This window comes from Phoenix dactylifera, unplaced genomic scaffold, assembly GCF_009389715.1.
Source record: "Phoenix dactylifera cultivar Barhee BC4 unplaced genomic scaffold, palm_55x_up_171113_PBpolish2nd_filt_p 000836F, whole genome shotgun sequence".
NCBI classification, from domain to species: domain Eukaryota; kingdom Viridiplantae; phylum Streptophyta; class Magnoliopsida; order Arecales; family Arecaceae; genus Phoenix; species Phoenix dactylifera.
The window spans coordinates 41,008-59,485 of record NW_024068201.1 but is presented as its reverse complement, the minus strand read 5'-3'; the positions used below and the strand labels follow the sequence as shown (position 1 = coordinate 59,485).

The window sequence follows — 18,478 nt, the reverse complement described above, 5'->3', positions numbered from 1 at the left end:
CAGGGTAAGATGTAGTTATGTTGCATCAGATATCAGAAAAGATTCCTCTTCTGTTCCTATGGATGCAGTGGCAGATGTAAAAACTGAAAAAGTTTGTATTTTAGCCATGTTTTATTTCATCTGTGTATGCATGTATATAATCTCATTTGCGCTTCATTGTAAGTAAATCTACATCCATATTACTATCAAATTATATGATTATTTTCATAGATTGCAGTCTGGGGAGGCAATGGTTTTGTTGGTTCTGCTATTTGCAAGGCTGGTCTCCAAGGGCATTGTTGTTATAAGCTTGAGCAGGTGGATACAGTTTATCATCATCATCATCATCATCATCATCATGCTGTTCTTTTTTATGCTTTATACTAAGTTTTCTACTGAGGTATTATATCTGAAGTTACTATTAAAGTTGTGCTTTAAGAATATAATTCTCTCTCTCTCTCTCTCCCCCCCTCTCTCTCCCACAGTGCGGGATACATTTTGTATACTAAAAGATAAAAGATTATTACAGGTCAGGAAGGTCTTCTTACTCAGATTCTTGGGTTGACCAAATCACATTGATGGCAGGTATGCTTTTTTTCTAAGTTCTGGTTTGAAATTGCATTATCTGATACTTATAATGCTCGTACATATGTAACATATCTCTATGATGCACATTTTACATCCTATACTTTGTTTTTCCTTTTTATTAAATAATAATCATATGCACTGTTTATGGTCAAGTAGTACTTGACCAAGGATTTCATTGTTAGCTTGATTTTTTGGAAAAAAATAACTATGTTGGCACTTCACATGCCCACATTCATTGAAACAAGGGCGCAGGCGTGGAGAGAGATTGACATAGTTTCTTTCGTAAGATTGGATTAATATTAAATAAGCAACATAATAGGTTGGTTGAAATCATTGGAGGATAACAAGGCAAGAATTCTCAAGAAGGTAAAGTTGATTGGGTCACCTCATTTGTTATGCAGCACTCTAGTGGCTGAATTTGTGATAGCTACGAGTCCACTCCTCTCCCTTTGTCACCTTCTTTTATTTGATTTTATTGGATGTAGTCATGCTAGAAAAATATGATGTATCCAACTTACCAAAAAAAAAACAAAAGAAGAACTTCTGCAAAATGATATAGATTTGTTGAAATAAATATACATAACTATTCTAATGTGGCATTTAACAATGGGCATATCAACACCTTCCCTAAGATTGTAGCTCAAGGACACTGACATGTTGGCAAATGGATGCTAAACCTGTAGAGGTTGAAGTTTGTGGACATGGATTTGTAGTGAAGAAAAGGATGTGCACATTTTTTGCAACAATGCCCTCTTTAAGGAGGCAATCTTGAGGACCATGCAGGTGTAGAACTGGAATTTTACCATTTAGGGGGACAATAATAAAAAAATATTACAGATTTAAAAACTTATTCTAAAAAAATGACCAAATTCTTATGGATAGCAAGGTGTAAAAACATTTAAGTTGCACTCGATGTTATTTAGTACAATGAAAATTATTTATATTTGAATATATTCTAAACCTCTCAATATTTTCTTTTTCAGTATAAATAATCAAATAATTTGTAAGAAACTTGTCCTTCATTTTGTTTTGAAGTCTTGTTTTCATGATATTTATGGCCAAGAATGCTTGCTCTGTAGTTGCTGCTGAAACTGGAAGGGTCAATATGAGTCTAAGTAGATGAGCTTTGAGAGATTGGATCGTTGACTTTCTTGTCTTCATCATTCCATGATAGAGCTCACCAATGGATGATACACTTTTGCAATTTTAGACTTGTATTGTAATCTTAGATGACTTTCTCATGTTAGATGTAGTCTTTAGAATAAAACTTTTCAAGCAATCCATTATAAATATCATTAATGTTAGACATCTTATAACCATCTTTGAAATCTAAAGCCAAGTTGAGAATAAAAACTTCCATTTTGTTCTCAATAAATCTTTTTTAATTTTTGGAACTATGAATGGATTCTAGCAAAAATATCCACCTGATTATGATGCTTTACAAAGATTTCTTTAGGCTACTTTTGCATTTGAACTCGATGATCAGTGTAGCGAGTAAAGTATGTCATACCTTACCGAACTAAATGGTACGGGCGTATTGTACCATACCGGTTCGGTACCCGTATGAGATGTTGGGGACATACCAACTCTCGGTACACTGAACCGGCCTCCGTACCGGACGTACCGATACGGTAATAGGGTAGCACTAGTATGGGGCCTAGTACCAAGATGATGTACCTTGGTAGTGAGCTTTCATGCTGGGAATATCTATAGCATGCTTCTCACAAAAAGATATTACCTTTTCAAACAAAAATGCCTGACAATTTTCTTTGCTCTGGAATAAGATTTGTGCTATAGAGATTAAGCTCATGGTATTGAAAATGTCTTGAGAACAACGTTGAAAGGTCTGGGAAAGAATATCAACGATGATGTAATATGAAGATGAACCTGAGTGATGCTATCAAATCATAACTAGCATCTGCATCTTGTCTTTGCACATATTTTGATTTATCATTGATGATATTCTTCAAATCTGCACAACCAGCATTAAACTTTGTTAATAAACTATGGCTTGATTCAAGATGTGAGTCCTACCATGTATCTACAACTTGCTATAGGATACCAATTTGTTTAGTCCTTTTACGGTCTCAATTTCATTAGTTACTAGCATATGGCCGATCTCACACTACAAGAATAGTGGTCATTAGCGACGCTTTGTTTGGCCTTTAACGACGCTTTTAAGCGTCGCTAAAAACCATCCCGACGCTTTCGTAAGCGTCGGCAAAGCGTCGCCTATGCTACAATGGAGAAAATGTTTTCCGACGCTTGCAAAAGCGTCGGAAATTAGCGACGCTTTTTAGCGACGCTTTAAAGCGTCGTTATAATATTATTTTTTTTTAAAAAAAATTCGTGATTTTAACGACGCTTTAAAGCGTCGTTAGAATATTATTTTTTTAAAAAAAAAATTCGTGATTTTAACGACGCTTTAAAGCGTCGTTAGAATATTATTTTTTTAAAAAAAAAATTCATGATTTCAACGACGCTTTAAAGCGTCGTTAGAATATTATTTTTTTAAAAAAAAAATTCGTGATTTCAACGACGCTTTAAAGCGTCGTTAGAATATTTTTTTTAAAAAAAAAAATTTATGGCATTAAATATTATGATTCGGCATTTATGGCAATGCTAGGAAAATGGTTAATTGCTCAAAACCAACAAAATCCCAACCTATCATATGTCTGAGGTAGGCAATAGCTCAAAACAATGCACCAAAAAAAGGTGAACACCCACAAGATCAAAGTACAAATCAACCAAACATCTACTTCCAAACACTCCACAGTACCCATACAAACAGAGAAACAGCAACATCAAAGAAGGTTGTTGAATAAGTGGAGCTTGAGATCTCATCAGAGAATGCTAGGAAAATGGTTAATTGCTCAAAACCAACAAAATCCCAACCTATCATATGTCTGAGGTAGGCAATAGCTCAAAACAATGCACCAAAAAAAGGTGAACACCCACAAGATCAAAGTACAAATCAACCAAACATCTACTTCCAAACACTCCACAGTACCCATACAAACAGAGAAACAGCAACATCAAAGAAGGTTGTTGAATAAGTGGAGCTTGAGATCTCATCAGAGAATGCCAATGATGCTCCTTGAGTTTGTCATAAGAAACCGGTTCTAAGCATAGCTATAGATTTTAAAGGAGTAGCTAGAAAGTTGATAAAACTGAGATAAAAATAAATACCCCATTACATTTTGTACTGAGTTGCGAATACCTCTTGCATTTTGTATTGCTGCATATCAACCTTCTGTTTTTCATTTTGCTCAAATAGGTCCAAAATCTACTCAATTTACAAGTGCCACCTCATAGAAATCCCTTGTAAGCATGCAATTGCTACAATATATGCATCAAAACAGTAGTCATAGATGTATATTAGTTATTATTATATGCAATTGCTACGAGCTATTTCATATACGATTTAGAAAGTAACCAAATTTTTTAAGTAAAAAAATGCTCAAGAAACAAATTGGGCAACAGCCCAATAGTTTGCACCTCTTCATTTGGGTGAGGCATCATGTTTAAAGCTTGAGAGGTGGTTCCCCCCGGTATGTCATCTGGCTGTTTCTCCCATTACTTTTCTCAACTCTTGGTCCCCTTTCCTATTATCAAAAAGAAATTGAACAGAAGAAGCAAAACAAAAGAAAAGCTATCAAGTAGGTCATGGCTAGCTGTTGAATCATAAATATATGCTGTAAGAAAAAAGAAGTATTAGATCTGAAAAGCTAGGAAATCGCAACAGTAAAGATACTTGGATCATAGGACATACTATAAGAAAAGAATATATAATTTTTATTTTCAACATAGTAGGGAACTAAAAGAACAGTAGCGCACTTACCTGTGTCAGTGTTGTTGCATCTGCAATAACAAACGGCACATTCACAAAGCGAGCTAATGTTTTTGCAAGTAATGTCTTTCCTGTCCTTACAGACAACACAAGAATTTATATGTAGGTCAGACCATCAATCAATAAAATCCAGTAGATAATTCCTTTTTAGTTCTCATGGTGATAGATAGGACATAACAAGTGCCAGCATGTTCAGCAAAACCATCACATGATAAAAATGTAACAAATAAAAAGGAAAACATTATACCTGAGCCAGTAAGGCCCATCAAGAGCACATTGCTTTTCTCTAACTCTACATTATCATCATCATTTTCAGCCTCAAAATTCCCTGAATCAGCTCCAGATCTGTGTATTTTCAGTAAATTCAGCTCAGCATAACCATCAGAAGACCATCACAAGAACAAGCAAATTTTCGATGCTTATAAATGCAAGTCAACAATCTAGATATGCTTAAACTTAAAGAAACAATATATAACAAGACAAGATCAACATAAGCCATAGCATTATAGCGGAAAACTGAAATAGATATAAAGGTCACATGAAAACATACACTTTCTGTAAAGATGCATGATAGATTCTTTTATAGTGGTTGTACACAGCCACAGATAGCACCTGCAATTTTTAAGTGGATTACTAATCATAAAACAAAAATTCTAGAAATAATTAAAAGCATGATAAACAAATAAGACAATTATTATAAGAAAAATAAATTCTCATTATTGGTTTAACCAGATAAACATGGTACCTGATAAAAAGAATAAAGAAATCAATCATGAGACTTGGTATCTTGAGAGATAGAACCAGATATTATGGAGAATTATCTTTGATCACTCAATTGGTAACAGATAAGGTTGATCGAAGAAGAAAGTAGACAGATATTATGGAGAATTCTCATCGCCGTCGTCGTTCAAGAACTCGGGGGCGATGCCGGAGAAGGCGCGGTTAAGGAGGACAGCGAGCAAGGAGAGGCCGCCCACGAAGATGGGCAAGCTCCGGACGAACCCATCGTTGTTGGAGACCCAGTCGCCTACCAAATCCCGCCGGGGTTTCGGGCCTCTGTAAGCCCCCTTCGCACCAAAGAAACCAAGTTATAGAAGAGAGGAGAAGAGAGGAGGGTACGGCTGCGTACCTGAGGATAAGCCGAGGGAGGAGAGGGAATAGGCGGAGGGGAAGAGGAGGCTTGTTTTGCATGTCCCTCTACTACTCCGTACCTCTGTTTTGCATGTCCATGGCTAGTATGAGATCAAACTCCTTGAAATCGGAGGGGCGAATCGGCCTCGAGATCGAAGTCACCTCGATCCCACGCCTTTTGGATGCTGCCCTCATCCTTGAGTCCGCTGGATTACCCTTCAACCCCAAGAGAAACAAACCAGTTAATCGCAGATCGTATTTATATATATATAAAGGAATGCAGGGAATTATCAGAGAGTTACTTCGTGGTAGCCGATGGTGCCGGCGGAATCGATCCAGAATTTGGACTCCAATCCCCTCTTGCGGACAAGGTCTCTGAACACGGCCTCCGCGGCAGGGCTTCGGCAGATGTTGCCTGGAAGGAAGAGATGGAGAATTAATGCTAAGGAGACCCAAAGTAAGGAGGAAGAGGTAAGGATGGAGCTATAGCTTTCCAGGGTCTGGGATTGGGAAGGCTCACCGAGGCAAACGAAAAGCACGGAGAAGGGCTTGGACTCTGCAGCGGATGGCGCCGCCATGGATGCTGCTTGCTCTGCGGCGGCGGCGGCGGCGACGACGAACCGGAGAGAGGCGGAAATGGGATTCCGAGAGGGCAGATGATGATGGGGAGGATGAGAAGAAGAGGGGAGGGGATGTGAATAGAAGGTTTTATAAGGGAGGAGAGTGGGTTTAGTAAGATCAAGAAAGGGGAATGAACCAAGTTGGCAGAATGGTAATTTCGGTACAGTTGCCGCTGCTGCTGCACTGAAGCTTAAGGCGTCTCTCATGTCCCCCTTCTGCCCACCGACCACCAATCGGAAAGAAGACGAGAGGGGAGAGAAGGGTCGGGAATGGTTATTTTCGTCGCTATGCAAAATCCGGTGGTCGAGAATAGCAATCACACAAATCGCCGATGCCTTGTTTGGGCCTGGTAGCAAATATCTCATACCTCATGCTTGTCACCAAAGCCGAGGGAGGAGAGGGAGAGGCGAGGACGGGATTGGCCAGGAATGGCGACGGAGAGGAGGGCGAATGAGAGGAGAGGAGAGGGTTCGAAAGAGAAGAAGACAGCCCACCTCCATCCGACGGGGTTTTGTGGAGGGGAGGAGGGAAGTCCGACGACGCTTAAAAGCGTCGGCGGAACGTTTTGTCCCCACACTTACTACAAGCGTCGGCAGTTAGCGTCGGCAATTACCGTTGCAAGAAAAAAATTTGCCGACGCTTTTTTGTAGCGTCGGCAATATAGAGTCGCCAAAACCCTTTATTGTTGTAGTGTCAACAGCTTATAACTGTTGAGGAATAGCCCCACAATGGATAGGTTAAGGACTCAAGTAGTACTTACATATTCATGGGCCATTTACGTACTAGCTTAAGCTTTTGTGTTGGATTTTAATATGGTATCAGCACCAACAATCCCTCTTGCCTACCAATGCCTTCCTGCTCCCACTTACTAATCCATATGGGCCTATCCACCTACTAGCTTATACTTTTGGGTTGAAATTTAACAGTAACTGTCATGCAATTTGCAAGAAGCACTAACAATATTGACTATGAAAAATCAGTTTAGAAACAAATGGTGGTCAATGACTTTTTCAGATGGTGCTCTTATTATTAGATCTGGTTCGCTAATGATGTATAAACAAGCTTGTGATCCATTCCTTTTACCTCTCATGTTGTTGGCACTATTATTTACTTGATCTCGAAGATTCTTAATGCTAAGATTGTGGCTAGTAGGAGTAATTGATATTTCATTCTTTATGGTTGATGATATAATATATAAAACATCAATAAGGTAAAAAATTGCTCCAATACCAAGCCATCTCCATAAACATATCTAAAAACAAGAGCCATCTGCTATGTTCTGGACTCATCTTGAGCTTCATTGACGATAATATTAATTTTGCATCACCAATGTCCCCACAGATTTCATTTTGCTCCTTTCTCAACAAGATATGTAAAATCACCTTTTGTGATTCTTGGACATGCATATTTTGCATTTCAAGGAGTATAATCTAGAACAACTTCATTTTTTTTTTGCTTTGGCAAGTTCATCATATAGTGCGTGTATGAATGCACCCAATAAAGTCAAAAAATACAAGCTCACGGAGCGCCCGTGGCAGCTCCCCCTCTTCTGACCATAGGGTGTACCTGGGTGGTGAGCCGCATAGGCAACCACCCAGTCGGCCACCCCGTTGGTCTCTCTAAATACATGCTTGGCCTGGAAGGCCACCCCATCCTTTGTCATTATCCCAATATCTCGGATCAAGGGGTGGTCTTGTTGGGGCAGCGACTGTGCCGGAACCCACTCACACTGGCACCACCACCAACGTCGGACAAGCAAAGAGAGAATAAACGGATAAGCACTCTCTCGCTCCCTCGACACCAGACTCAAGGATCACCTCTTCGCTCCGCTACGAAGGGCAAAAGATTACCCCTGGTATCAATAGGGTAAAACACTTGAGCACCGCAGCGGATTATCAAATCAAAGGAAGAAGAAGGAAGAAAATAGCAAAGCAAACACAAAGATGTAACGAGGTTCGGCTACAAGTAGCCTACATCCTCCACCGCTCCAAATCTCACTTAGGATGAACTGATTACAGAGATAGCGCACACCCGAACGATCACAAGCGATCGCTCTACAAGAGATTCACATAGAATTCCCTTTGCACAAGAAGAAAGGATCCCAATCCTCTTCTTCTCTGGAACCCTAGCCTCACAAAACAAACAAGAGTCTCTCTCAAAAATATTGGAATCATCATCTCTAGGGCTCTCATGAGTCCTATATATAGTCTCAAGACCTTCAGATGATCATAGCCGTCGAAACGCCACCAAAAACACCAAAGAAAACTTGTCCGTATGATTTCCCGTGAGCCCGAGTCGACTCGGCTGTAGTTCGAGTCGACTCTGGCACGTCTGGACAAATCCTAGTATAACTGGCACGATCTCGAGTCGACTCGACTGTAGCTCGAGTCGACTCGACGATGCTTCGAGTCGACTCGACCAACCTTCGAGTCGACTCTTACAGTCCAGACAGAAACATGATTTTTCTCAGTCTTCTGGCTTTTCTCCTTCCGGGTCGACTCGACGAGCCTCGAGTCGACTCGGCTGTTCCCGAGTCGACTCGACTGTAGCTCGAGTCGACTCTGACAGTCTGCCAGACAGAACTATGCAGAATTGATTCTCCTTCAATTCTCTTCATCACCAATGGTTTTCACATACCCCAACCATCTCCCACTTGGAGACCTTGGGTATATCCTCTTGTTGTTTGGCTCTCCTCTGTGCTCCCACTGAAAATGAATCATCCTAGTGAGATAGGTACGATGCCTCCTCAACGTCTTCAAGCATGAAGACCAGCAGAAGCTGAACAACTCCTCAGCTTCTCCACCGTGACGACCTTCGTCAACATATCTGCAGGATTCTGACTTGTATGAATCTTCTCCAACTTGACGAGTCCCTGCTCGAGCAATGACCTCACGAAGTGGTACCGTATGTCAATATGCTTCGTCCTCGAATGGAAAGCTAAATTCTTCGCCAGATGAATTGCACTTTGACTGTCTGAATATAACATGCAATCCTTCTGCTCCTTCCCAAGTTCCTTCATCAAGCCCTGAAGCCATATTAGTTCCTTGCACGCCTCTGTGGCTGCCACATACTCCGCCTCCGTAGTCGACAATGCAACAACTGGTTGCAACCTGGAAATCCAACTGACGGCTCCACTGCCCAAGGTGAACAAGTACCCCGTCGTGCTCCTCCTGCCGTCCAAGTCCCCTGCCATGTCTGAGTCCACAAAGCCCTGTAACCGGATCTCAGAACCTCCATAGCACAATGACATGTGCTCCGTGCCTCTCAGATACCTCAGTATCCATTTGACCGCGCGCCAATGCTCCAAGCCTGGGCAGCTCATGAAGCGACTCACAACTCCCACTGCTTGAGCAATGTCTGGTCTCGTACACACCATAGCGTACATCAAGCTTCCCACCGCCGATGCATACGGGATTTTTGACATATTGAGCTCCTCCACCCGCATCTTCGGACTTTGCCCTTTTGAAAGCTTTAAGTGGGCACCCAGCGGTGTGCCAACAGGTTTGGCACCCTCCATGCAGAATCTCCTGAGTACTCGGCTGATGTACTCCGCCTGAGATAGTCTGAGGATATGTTTAGACCTATCTCTGCTGATCCGCATCCCGAGGATCTGTTTCGCTGCTCCTAGATCCTTCATTGCAAATTTTCTTGACAGCTTCAGCTTCAATTTTGCAATCTCATGCATGCTAGCTCCTGCAACTAACATGTCATCAACATATAATAGCAAGATAATGTAAGATGTGCCGAAGTTCCGGAAGTAGCAACAGTGATCCTCCTGACATCTCCTGTATCCTATCTCAAGCATGTAACTATCGAACTTGAGATACCATTGCCTGGGCGCCTGTTTCAAACCATATAGGCTCTTCTTCAATTTGCAAATTAAGTCACCCATGCCAGCTGCAATGTATCCCTCCGGCTGCTGCATATATATCTCCTCATCGAGATCTCCGTGGAGAAAGACCGTCTTCACATCAAGCTGCTCTAAGTGAAGATCCTCTACTGCCACCATGCTCAGCACCGCCCGAATAGAACTCATCTTGACTACAGGAGAAAAGATCTCCGTGAAGTCGATACCTGCTCTCTGCTGAAATCCTTTTACAACCAGCCTGGCCTTGTATCGCTTCTTCCCATTCTGCTCTTCCTTCAGCCTGTAAACCCATTTGTTTGATAGTGCTTTCTTCCCCTTGGGCAGATCCACCAAATCCCACGTTTGATTCTGCTCCAATGACTCCATCTCATCATCCATAGCCAACTCCCACTCCTCCCTGGTATCAACCTCCAATGCCTCCGTGAAGCATTCAGGTTCGCCATTATCTGTGAACAGCAAATAACTAAGAGTCCCATCATACCTTTGAGGAGGCTTTCCGTGAGTACTACGAGTGAACCTTCTTAGTTGTGGAGAGGGTGCTAAAACTTCAGGTTCTTGCTCTGACTGAGTCTTCTGACCAGAATTTGTAGACTCCTCTTCAGGATCCACAAAACACGGCTCAACAGGTTTTGTTTCTGATTCAGTGCTCTGCTGCATTTTCTCATTGAATACCACATCATTACTACGAATGATCTTCCTGTGTTCGGGATCCCAAAGCCGATACCCAAACTGTTGACCTCCGTATCCAACGAAAATGCACTTCTTTGATTTAGCGTCTAGTTTGCTTCTTTGACTGGAATCAACATGGACATAACTGGTACAACCGAATACTCGTAAGTGCGCCAAATCAATCTTCTTCGCTGTCCATGCTTCTTCAGGAATTCCAAATTCAAGTTTCTTTGATGGCCCTCTGTTGATCAAGTAGGCAGCAGTGTTAACTGCTTCCGCCCAAAACTGCTGTGGCAATCCAGCATGTATCCTCATACTCCTGGCACGCTCATTAATTGTTCTGTTCATCCTTTCAGCAACTCCATTTTGTTGTGGTGTTCCTAGAACTGTCCTCTGCCTGACAATCCTAGCCTCTGCATAGTAGTCCTCAAACTCCTTGCTACAATACTCACCACCGTTGTCCGATCTCAGGCATTTCAACCTCCTTCCTGTCTCAAGTTCTACCATCGCTTGCCATCTCCTGAAGACCCCAAATACCTCTGACTTGTGCTTCAAGAAGAACACCCAAAGCTTCCTGGTAGCATCATCAATAAAAGTAATATAATACTGAGATCCACCAATAGAAGAAACCGGTGCAGGCCCCCACACATCCGTGTGCACGAGATCTAGCTTTTCTTGCTTCCGAGGTTTACCTTCTTTGTTGAATGAAACACGCTTCTGCTTTTCGAGAACACAATCCTCACAGAAGTCCATCTCAACACTCCTGAGACCCTGCAGCTTTCCTAACTGGTGCATCACCTCCAGTCCCTGATAACTCATGTGCCCTAGTCTGCAATGCCATAACTTGGCGTCCACATCTGCTGCAACAACTCCAATAGAGTTCTCCGTGCCGTTGGCGACATAAAGTGTCCCAACCTTCTTGCCATTAGCCACCGTCAACGAACCCCTGGATATCTTTCACTGATCAGCTGTGAAAGTAGTCTTGTACCCCTGGCTCGCCAACTGTCCAACAGAAATCAGATTCCTCTGCAGTTGAGGCACGTGCCGTACGTCCTCAAGCTCAAGTGAAGATCCAGAAATCAACTTCACTTCCGCGCTTCCCCTTCCTTGTATGGTGCAAGGCTCTCCATCCCCTAGGTAGACTTTGCCGAAGTCTCTCTTCTCATATCCTCCAAGAAGCTTCCGTTGGGATGTAGCATGGAAAGACGCGCCCGAGTCTATCACCCAAGACTCGTCACAGGTAGATAAAGATAGAACGAGGGCATCCATGTCACCGTCTTCAGCAAGATTTGCCAGATCCTTGCTGACTCCTTCGGTGTGGTCGCCTTGCTTCCCTTTAGGAGATTTGCAGTCCCTCCTAAAGTGCCCCGTCTTTCCGCAGTTCCAGCACTTCGCTCCCTTGTTCTGAGGTGCTCGAGACCTGCTGGATCTCGACTTCGAGTCGCTTCGAAATCGACTGTCCTTCTTTTGTCTTCCCCTGTCAGAGGTGTTTAGTGCACTTCCAGACGACTCCGTAGCTCCAGAAGATTTCCTTCTTTCTTCTTCACTCAGAAGCACTCCCACAACGTCATCAAAAATCAACTTCCCCGTCGCCGAAGAGTTGCTCACCGCCATCACCAGGCCCTCCCAGCTATCAGGCAATCCGGAGAGGATTAGCAATGCCCGAATCTCATCGTCAAAACTAATCTCCACTGACACCAACTGGGCCGTGAGTCCATTGAACTCGTTGAGGTATTCTGCTACGCTGCCGCCATTTTTCATACGAAGATTAAACAACCTCTTCATGAGAAATACCTTGTTTGATGCTGAGGATTTCTCGTACATCCGTGACAATGTTGCCATCAACTCCATCGTCGTCTTCTCGTTTTTGATGTTGAATGCCACTTGAGATGCAAGTGACAATCTAATGGTGCCGAGCGTCTTCCGATCGAGGACCTCCCAGTCTTCATCGGACATCTTCTCTGGTTTCTTCGCTTTGCCTCCAAGAGGTAAATAGAGATCCTTCTGGTAAAGGTAATCCTCTATTTGCATCTTCCAAAACCCGAAGTTCGTGCCAATGAACTTCTCAATTCGCAACTTCCCTTCATCCGCCATCGCAGAATACCAATAGCTCTGATACCACTTGTTGGGGCAGCGACTGTGCCGAAACCCACTCACACCGGCACCACCACCAACGTCGGACAAGCAAAGAGAGAATAAACGGATAAGCACTCTCTCGCTCCCTCGACACCGGACTCAAGGATCACCTCTTCGCTCTGCTACGAAGGGCAAAAGATTACCCCTGGTATCAATAGGGTAAAACACTTGAGCAACGCAGCGGATTATCAAATCAAAGGAAGAAGAAGGAAGAAAATAGCAAAGCAAACACAAAGATGTAACGAGGTTCGGCTACAAGTAGCCTACGTCCTCCACCGCTCCAAATCTCACTTAGGATGAACTGATTACAGAGATAGCGCACACCCGAACGATCACAAGCGATCGCTCTACAAGAGATTCACATAGAATTCCCTTTGCACAAGAAGAAAGGATCCCAATCCTCTTCTTCTCTAGAACCCTAGCCTCACAAAACAAACAAGAGTCTCTCTCAAAAATATTGGAATCATCATCTCTAGGGCTCTCATGAGTCCTATATATAGTCTCAAGACCTTCAGATGATCATAGCCGTCGAAACGCCACCAAAAACACCAAAGGAAACTCGTCCGTATGATTTTCCGTGAGCCCGAGTCGACTCGGCTGTAGTTCGAGTCGACTCTGGCACGTCTGGACAAATCCTAGTATAACTGGCACGATCTCGAGTCGACTCGACTGTAGCTCGAGTCGACTCGACGATGCTTCGAGTCGACTCGACCAACCTTCGAGTCGACTCTTACAGTCCACACAGAAACATGGTTTTTCTCAGTCTTCTGGCTTTTCTCCTTCCGGGTCGACTCGACGAGCCTCGAGTCGACTCGGCTGTTTCCGAGTCGACTCGACTGTAGCTCGAGTCGACTCTGACAGTCTGCCAGACAGAACTATGCAGAATTGATTCTCCTTCAATTCTCTTCATCACCAATGGTCTCCACATACCCCAACAGGTCTGTGCTCGCGCCCCTCAGACCCCCCTGAATCCACCTGATCATTGTGGCTGAATCGCCCTCTCAGATAACTGAACTAGCCTGCAGCACCCGCCTCGCACGTCGAAGATCTGCCCAGGCAGCCCGCAACTCTGCCCCGAGAGCCGACGTGTCGAACAACTGGCCTCTTTTAGCAACCTCGGAATTCACAAGCTTGAATATTCAACTACTAGATAGTGTCAATTGGGGTAATAAGTTGTATTATGTTCTTTGCAATTTGGGTAGAACTTTGCTAGTGAACCACCTTCTTAATATGTTGGCATAGTTCACCGTACTAGTACATACTATCTCGTATCAAGTATACTATACCATACTAGTGTCGAACTGAGACTTGGGATGGGGCATACTATACGAGTCTCAGTACACCAAACCAACCCTCTATTAGGCATACCAACATTGTACCAGCATGGTACTAGTATATGGTTCGATATCGAGACAACAAACTTTAATCTAGACTGTTAGGTTCTTTCATATATGCCCCAATATTGCATAATTGAATCCATCATTAACCTTTTTGAAATCCTTCAACATTCAAGAAAATGATCTAGGATACCCCATTCAATTCCTACTAAAAGGATAACATGGCAAGCAAAATGCTGCATTCTTGGACAGTGAATATGTTGGAAATTAATTGAAGATGATCAATTTAAGAAATAAACATTGAACAACATTATGTATTTAAGCAAAAAAATATTTTACTTATGCAAAGTGGTTGGCTTGGGATCAAGATGTGTATTTGTTGCTCTAAAGCGGCAGATGCCAACCTATGTGCAGGCACCATCGGTATTGGTGTTTCCAAAATACTATGATCCTTTGATTGTCAATCATCTCCTCTATTTGCAAGCCTATAGAAAGAGAATTGATCAAGGTCTACAGTACTGGAACCAACACTCATATTAGTAGGCCAGTGGTATGGTATGGTTTGCCTCCATGCTATGCCGTTCCGGCACGGACCAATAGGAAGACCAACAAGCATGGGGGAGTGTAAGAAGAGAGAGAGAGAAAAAGAGAGCGAGGGAGAAAGCAGGAGAGTGAGGTGGAGAGAGAGAGGCAAAGGGAGGGGGAGAGGGAGAAGGAAAGAGAGGAAGAGAGAGAGGGGAAGGGAGGGAAGCAAGGGAGACGGCGACGTGAGAGATGGCCGCTGGAATAGAGGCGAGGGAAGGGGGAGGAGAGAGGGCCTCAAAATTTCTCTCTCCCCTCTCTCGGCCCAATTTTGGTGGCTGCTGCTCACTACCGCCCTCTCTCCCTCCCTTTCTCTCTCTCTCTCTTCCTCTCTTTCTTTCTCCAACTCCTCTTCCCTTGCCGCTTTTTTGATTTTATTGCCGAAACTGTCTTGGTTTGCCACAATTATGGCAAGGTACACCCTAAAAAGGAGGGATCGAGATAGTTCCACCTTCCTTGGAACTCATCCTCATGATCAGTAGGTTGTCTAGGAAAAGAAGAAAATGTGGGGAAATATTTCAACAAGAAAGATAAGAATGTAGGAGATGATAGAGATAGAAGGAAAACTTTTTCTTCTTGTGTTTGTATTTCAGTCATAGGACTCTTATATACACCCATATATTGCAATATTACACCTCAACGGTGCGGAGAAAAATTTCCTTCAATCAGGCCCACCTTTTGCAGTGTGCTGAAAACATCTCAACAGCTCTCCAATATTAAAAAATAATATCCCATTAGTTAGAGATAAGGATACAATAAAAAAGGAATGTTATTTTTTTTGGCAAGATGAATGGATCATACACCTTTAGTATGAATACATCTAATAAAATCAGAAAATAAAATGTTCGTAATGTGATTGGGATAGCAGACATGTTGGTTCAAAACACCCCTCCAAAATGCTCCGCCGCAAATGAGACAACTTAGTCGTTTACGATAGAAAACAAAAGGGAATGTTGTGAATCTTTAGAAATTTAAGAAAAAAATACTTGGAAATTCAGAATAATAAATAGGAGGAAGAGCTTTAAGAAGAACTTCAACCAAAACCAGAAACATAGGTATACCAACCAGCCTAATGAAAGGAAGCCTAAGAATGAGGCTTGTAGTGTTGGTTTTTGGGAGGATGATATATAAAAGATAAAATGTTTAGAAGAAGAGATGTCAGAACAGCAAGCATTTTGTTCATTTAACATATGAGTTTAAATACATAAACATTCCCTTTAGGCTTCTTACATTCAATGTATCTTGATTTCTAAAACATTAAAAGACAAGTAATGCTGGGTATATGAATCAGTAGAACTTCCAACAATTGCTCTCCCCAAGATACATCAACAGTCAACCTCCTTTATTTTTAGCATCGTCTGAATTCCAGCAAAAGGATCACGGTTCAACACTCCTCCTTGATACTTTTGCTGGTAACACCCAACTGAAACCTCAAATACTCAAACCTTGCTTTTGGTAAAGCTTTTGTAAAAATATCTGCTAGTTGTTCTTCTAAACTGCAGTAGGTTAGACAAACTTCATTTTCTTTCTCAGTTTCTCTCACCACATGAAATTTGATGTTGATATGTTTTGTTCTCCCATGACTAACTGGATTCTTGGCTATAGCAACTGCAGATTTGTTGTCACAGAAGACTTTAGTAGCTTCCTTTTGCTGAACTCCCAAATCAGTGAAAATTTTCTGCAACCAAATAGCTTGATTTACTGTTGCTGCTGCTACTAAGTATTCTGCTTCAGCAGTAGACTGGGCCACTGTTTCTTGCTTCTTTGAATTCCATGAAAATACACTTGATCCAAGTATAAAAGCATATCCTGAAGTGCTCTTCATGTCATCAATTGAACCTGCCTAGTCGCTATCTATAAAAGCAACTAATTTCTCTTCTGAACTTGGCTTAAACCATATCCTAAAATCTGTTGTTCCTCTCAGATATCTCAAGACTCTTTTTGCTGCACCCCAATGAGATTCACTTGGTGCTTGCATGAACCATGATAGTAGACTGGTTGCAAAGGTTAATTCTAGCCTAGTTGTTGTAAGATACATAAGACTCCCAACTAAGCTTATGTACACTCTTCCATCAACCAGTTTTCCACCATCATCTTTCCAAAGCTTCACATTTTGCACAAGAGGTGTAGACGCAGACTTGCATTCATTCATCCGAATTTTTTTCAAAACATCTTTTGCATACTTCTCCAGTGACATGAAGATCCCCTCATTTTTCTGCTGAATCTCCATGCCCAAAAAATAATTCATGATTCCCAAATCAGTCATTTCAATTGCTTCTGCATCTCCTATTTAAACCTTTTGATCTCTTGTAAATTGTCTCCTGTAACCAGCAAATCATCAACATATAAAGAGACAATCACAAGACCTGAGCTGCTAGTGCCCTTCACATAAAGAGTTGCTACATTTTGGCTCCTCCTAAAACCTTGCCTGATGAAGTACGTATCAATCCTACTGTACCAGATTCTTGAGGCTTGCTTGAGCCCATACAAAGCTTTCTTTAATTTGTAAACACAATCTTCTTTGCCTTTGACAACAAATCCTTCTGGTTGCTCCATAAATATCTCTTCTTCAAGGTAACTATTAAGAAAGGTTGACTTGACATCCATCTGAAAAATTTTCTATGCCTTCTGTGTTGCAAGGGAAATTAATAATCTAATGGTGTCATACCTTGCAACGAGAGCAAAAGTATCATTGAAATCAACTCCAGGTTGTTGAGCATAGCCTTTAACCACTAGTCACGCTTTGTATTTGTAAACTGAGTTGTTAGGATTTACTTTAGTTCGGTAGACCCATTTTACTCCAATGACTTTCTTCTGTTGAGGCCTTTGAACAAGCTCCCATGTTTTATTTCTTTTGATCATGCGTATCTCCTCCTGCATCGCAGTGTTCCATTCATCATACTTAGAGGCTTTTACAAAATCAGTAGGTTCAACTGCTACAAAACTACACCTTTCATATATATCCCCTAGAGATCTGGTTCCTCCGATGGTAGATATTTCTGATGAGCTACTGGAGGCAGCATCCTGCTCCTCTTCAAATGGCTCCTGAATGTCTTCTATCTCAATTCTTCTGAAACTTCAAAAGGATAATGTGCAGTAAGCTTTCTTTCAACATTTGAATTTTTCCAATTTCAGTGAGCATTTTCATCAACCTCTACATCTCTGCTAATCACTATCTTCTATATGTTGAGGTTGAAAACTTTATAGCCTTTTGTTTGTGAGGTATAGCCAAGAAAAATTCCTTTTTCGGCCTTATCTTCCAACTTATGACTTCTTTCAGTAGGAACATGAACATAGCAAATGGATCCAAACACCTTCAGATGCTTGACAGTAGGCTTATGGCTGCTCCATGCTTCAATTGGAGTCACTTCTTTGACTGCTCTTGTAGGCAACCTGTTCAACAAATAAACTGTTGTGTAGACAGCTTCCGTCCAGAAATGTTTTGGCAAGTTCTTCTCTATTAACATACATCTAGCCATCTCCATAACAGTTCTATTTTTTCGTTCTGAAACACCATTTTGCTGTGGAGTGTAGCTTGCAGTCAATTGATGTTCCACACCTTCTTCTTCACAGTATTTGTCAAATTCAATAGAGTTATACTCCTTGCCGCTGTCAGATCTGATAGTTTTTATCATGTATCCACTTTGGATTTCAACAAAACCTTTGAATTTCTTGAAAACAGAAAATACTTCAGATTTTCTTTTCATAAAATAAACC

The 18,478-nt window shown here is 42.0% G+C and overlaps 1 protein-coding gene across 1 annotated transcript; it reads right to left on the bottom strand.

The window, feature by feature from the left end:
• Nucleotides 1-5,343: 5,343 nt before the first annotated feature.
• LOC120107357 lies at nucleotides 5,344-6,607 on the bottom strand. Its single transcript, XM_039120600.1, has 4 exons — nucleotides 6,069-6,607; nucleotides 5,851-5,963; nucleotides 5,547-5,764; nucleotides 5,344-5,484 (listed from the first exon to the last, which is right to left on the bottom strand). The coding sequence occupies exons 1-3, from the start codon at nucleotides 6,532-6,534 to the stop codon at nucleotides 5,618-5,620; spliced, it is 726 nt and encodes a 241-aa protein (XP_038976528.1). The 5' UTR covers nucleotides 6,535-6,607; the 3' UTR covers nucleotides 5,344-5,484; nucleotides 5,547-5,617.
• Between the last annotated feature and the right edge of the window lie 11,871 nt (nucleotides 6,608-18,478).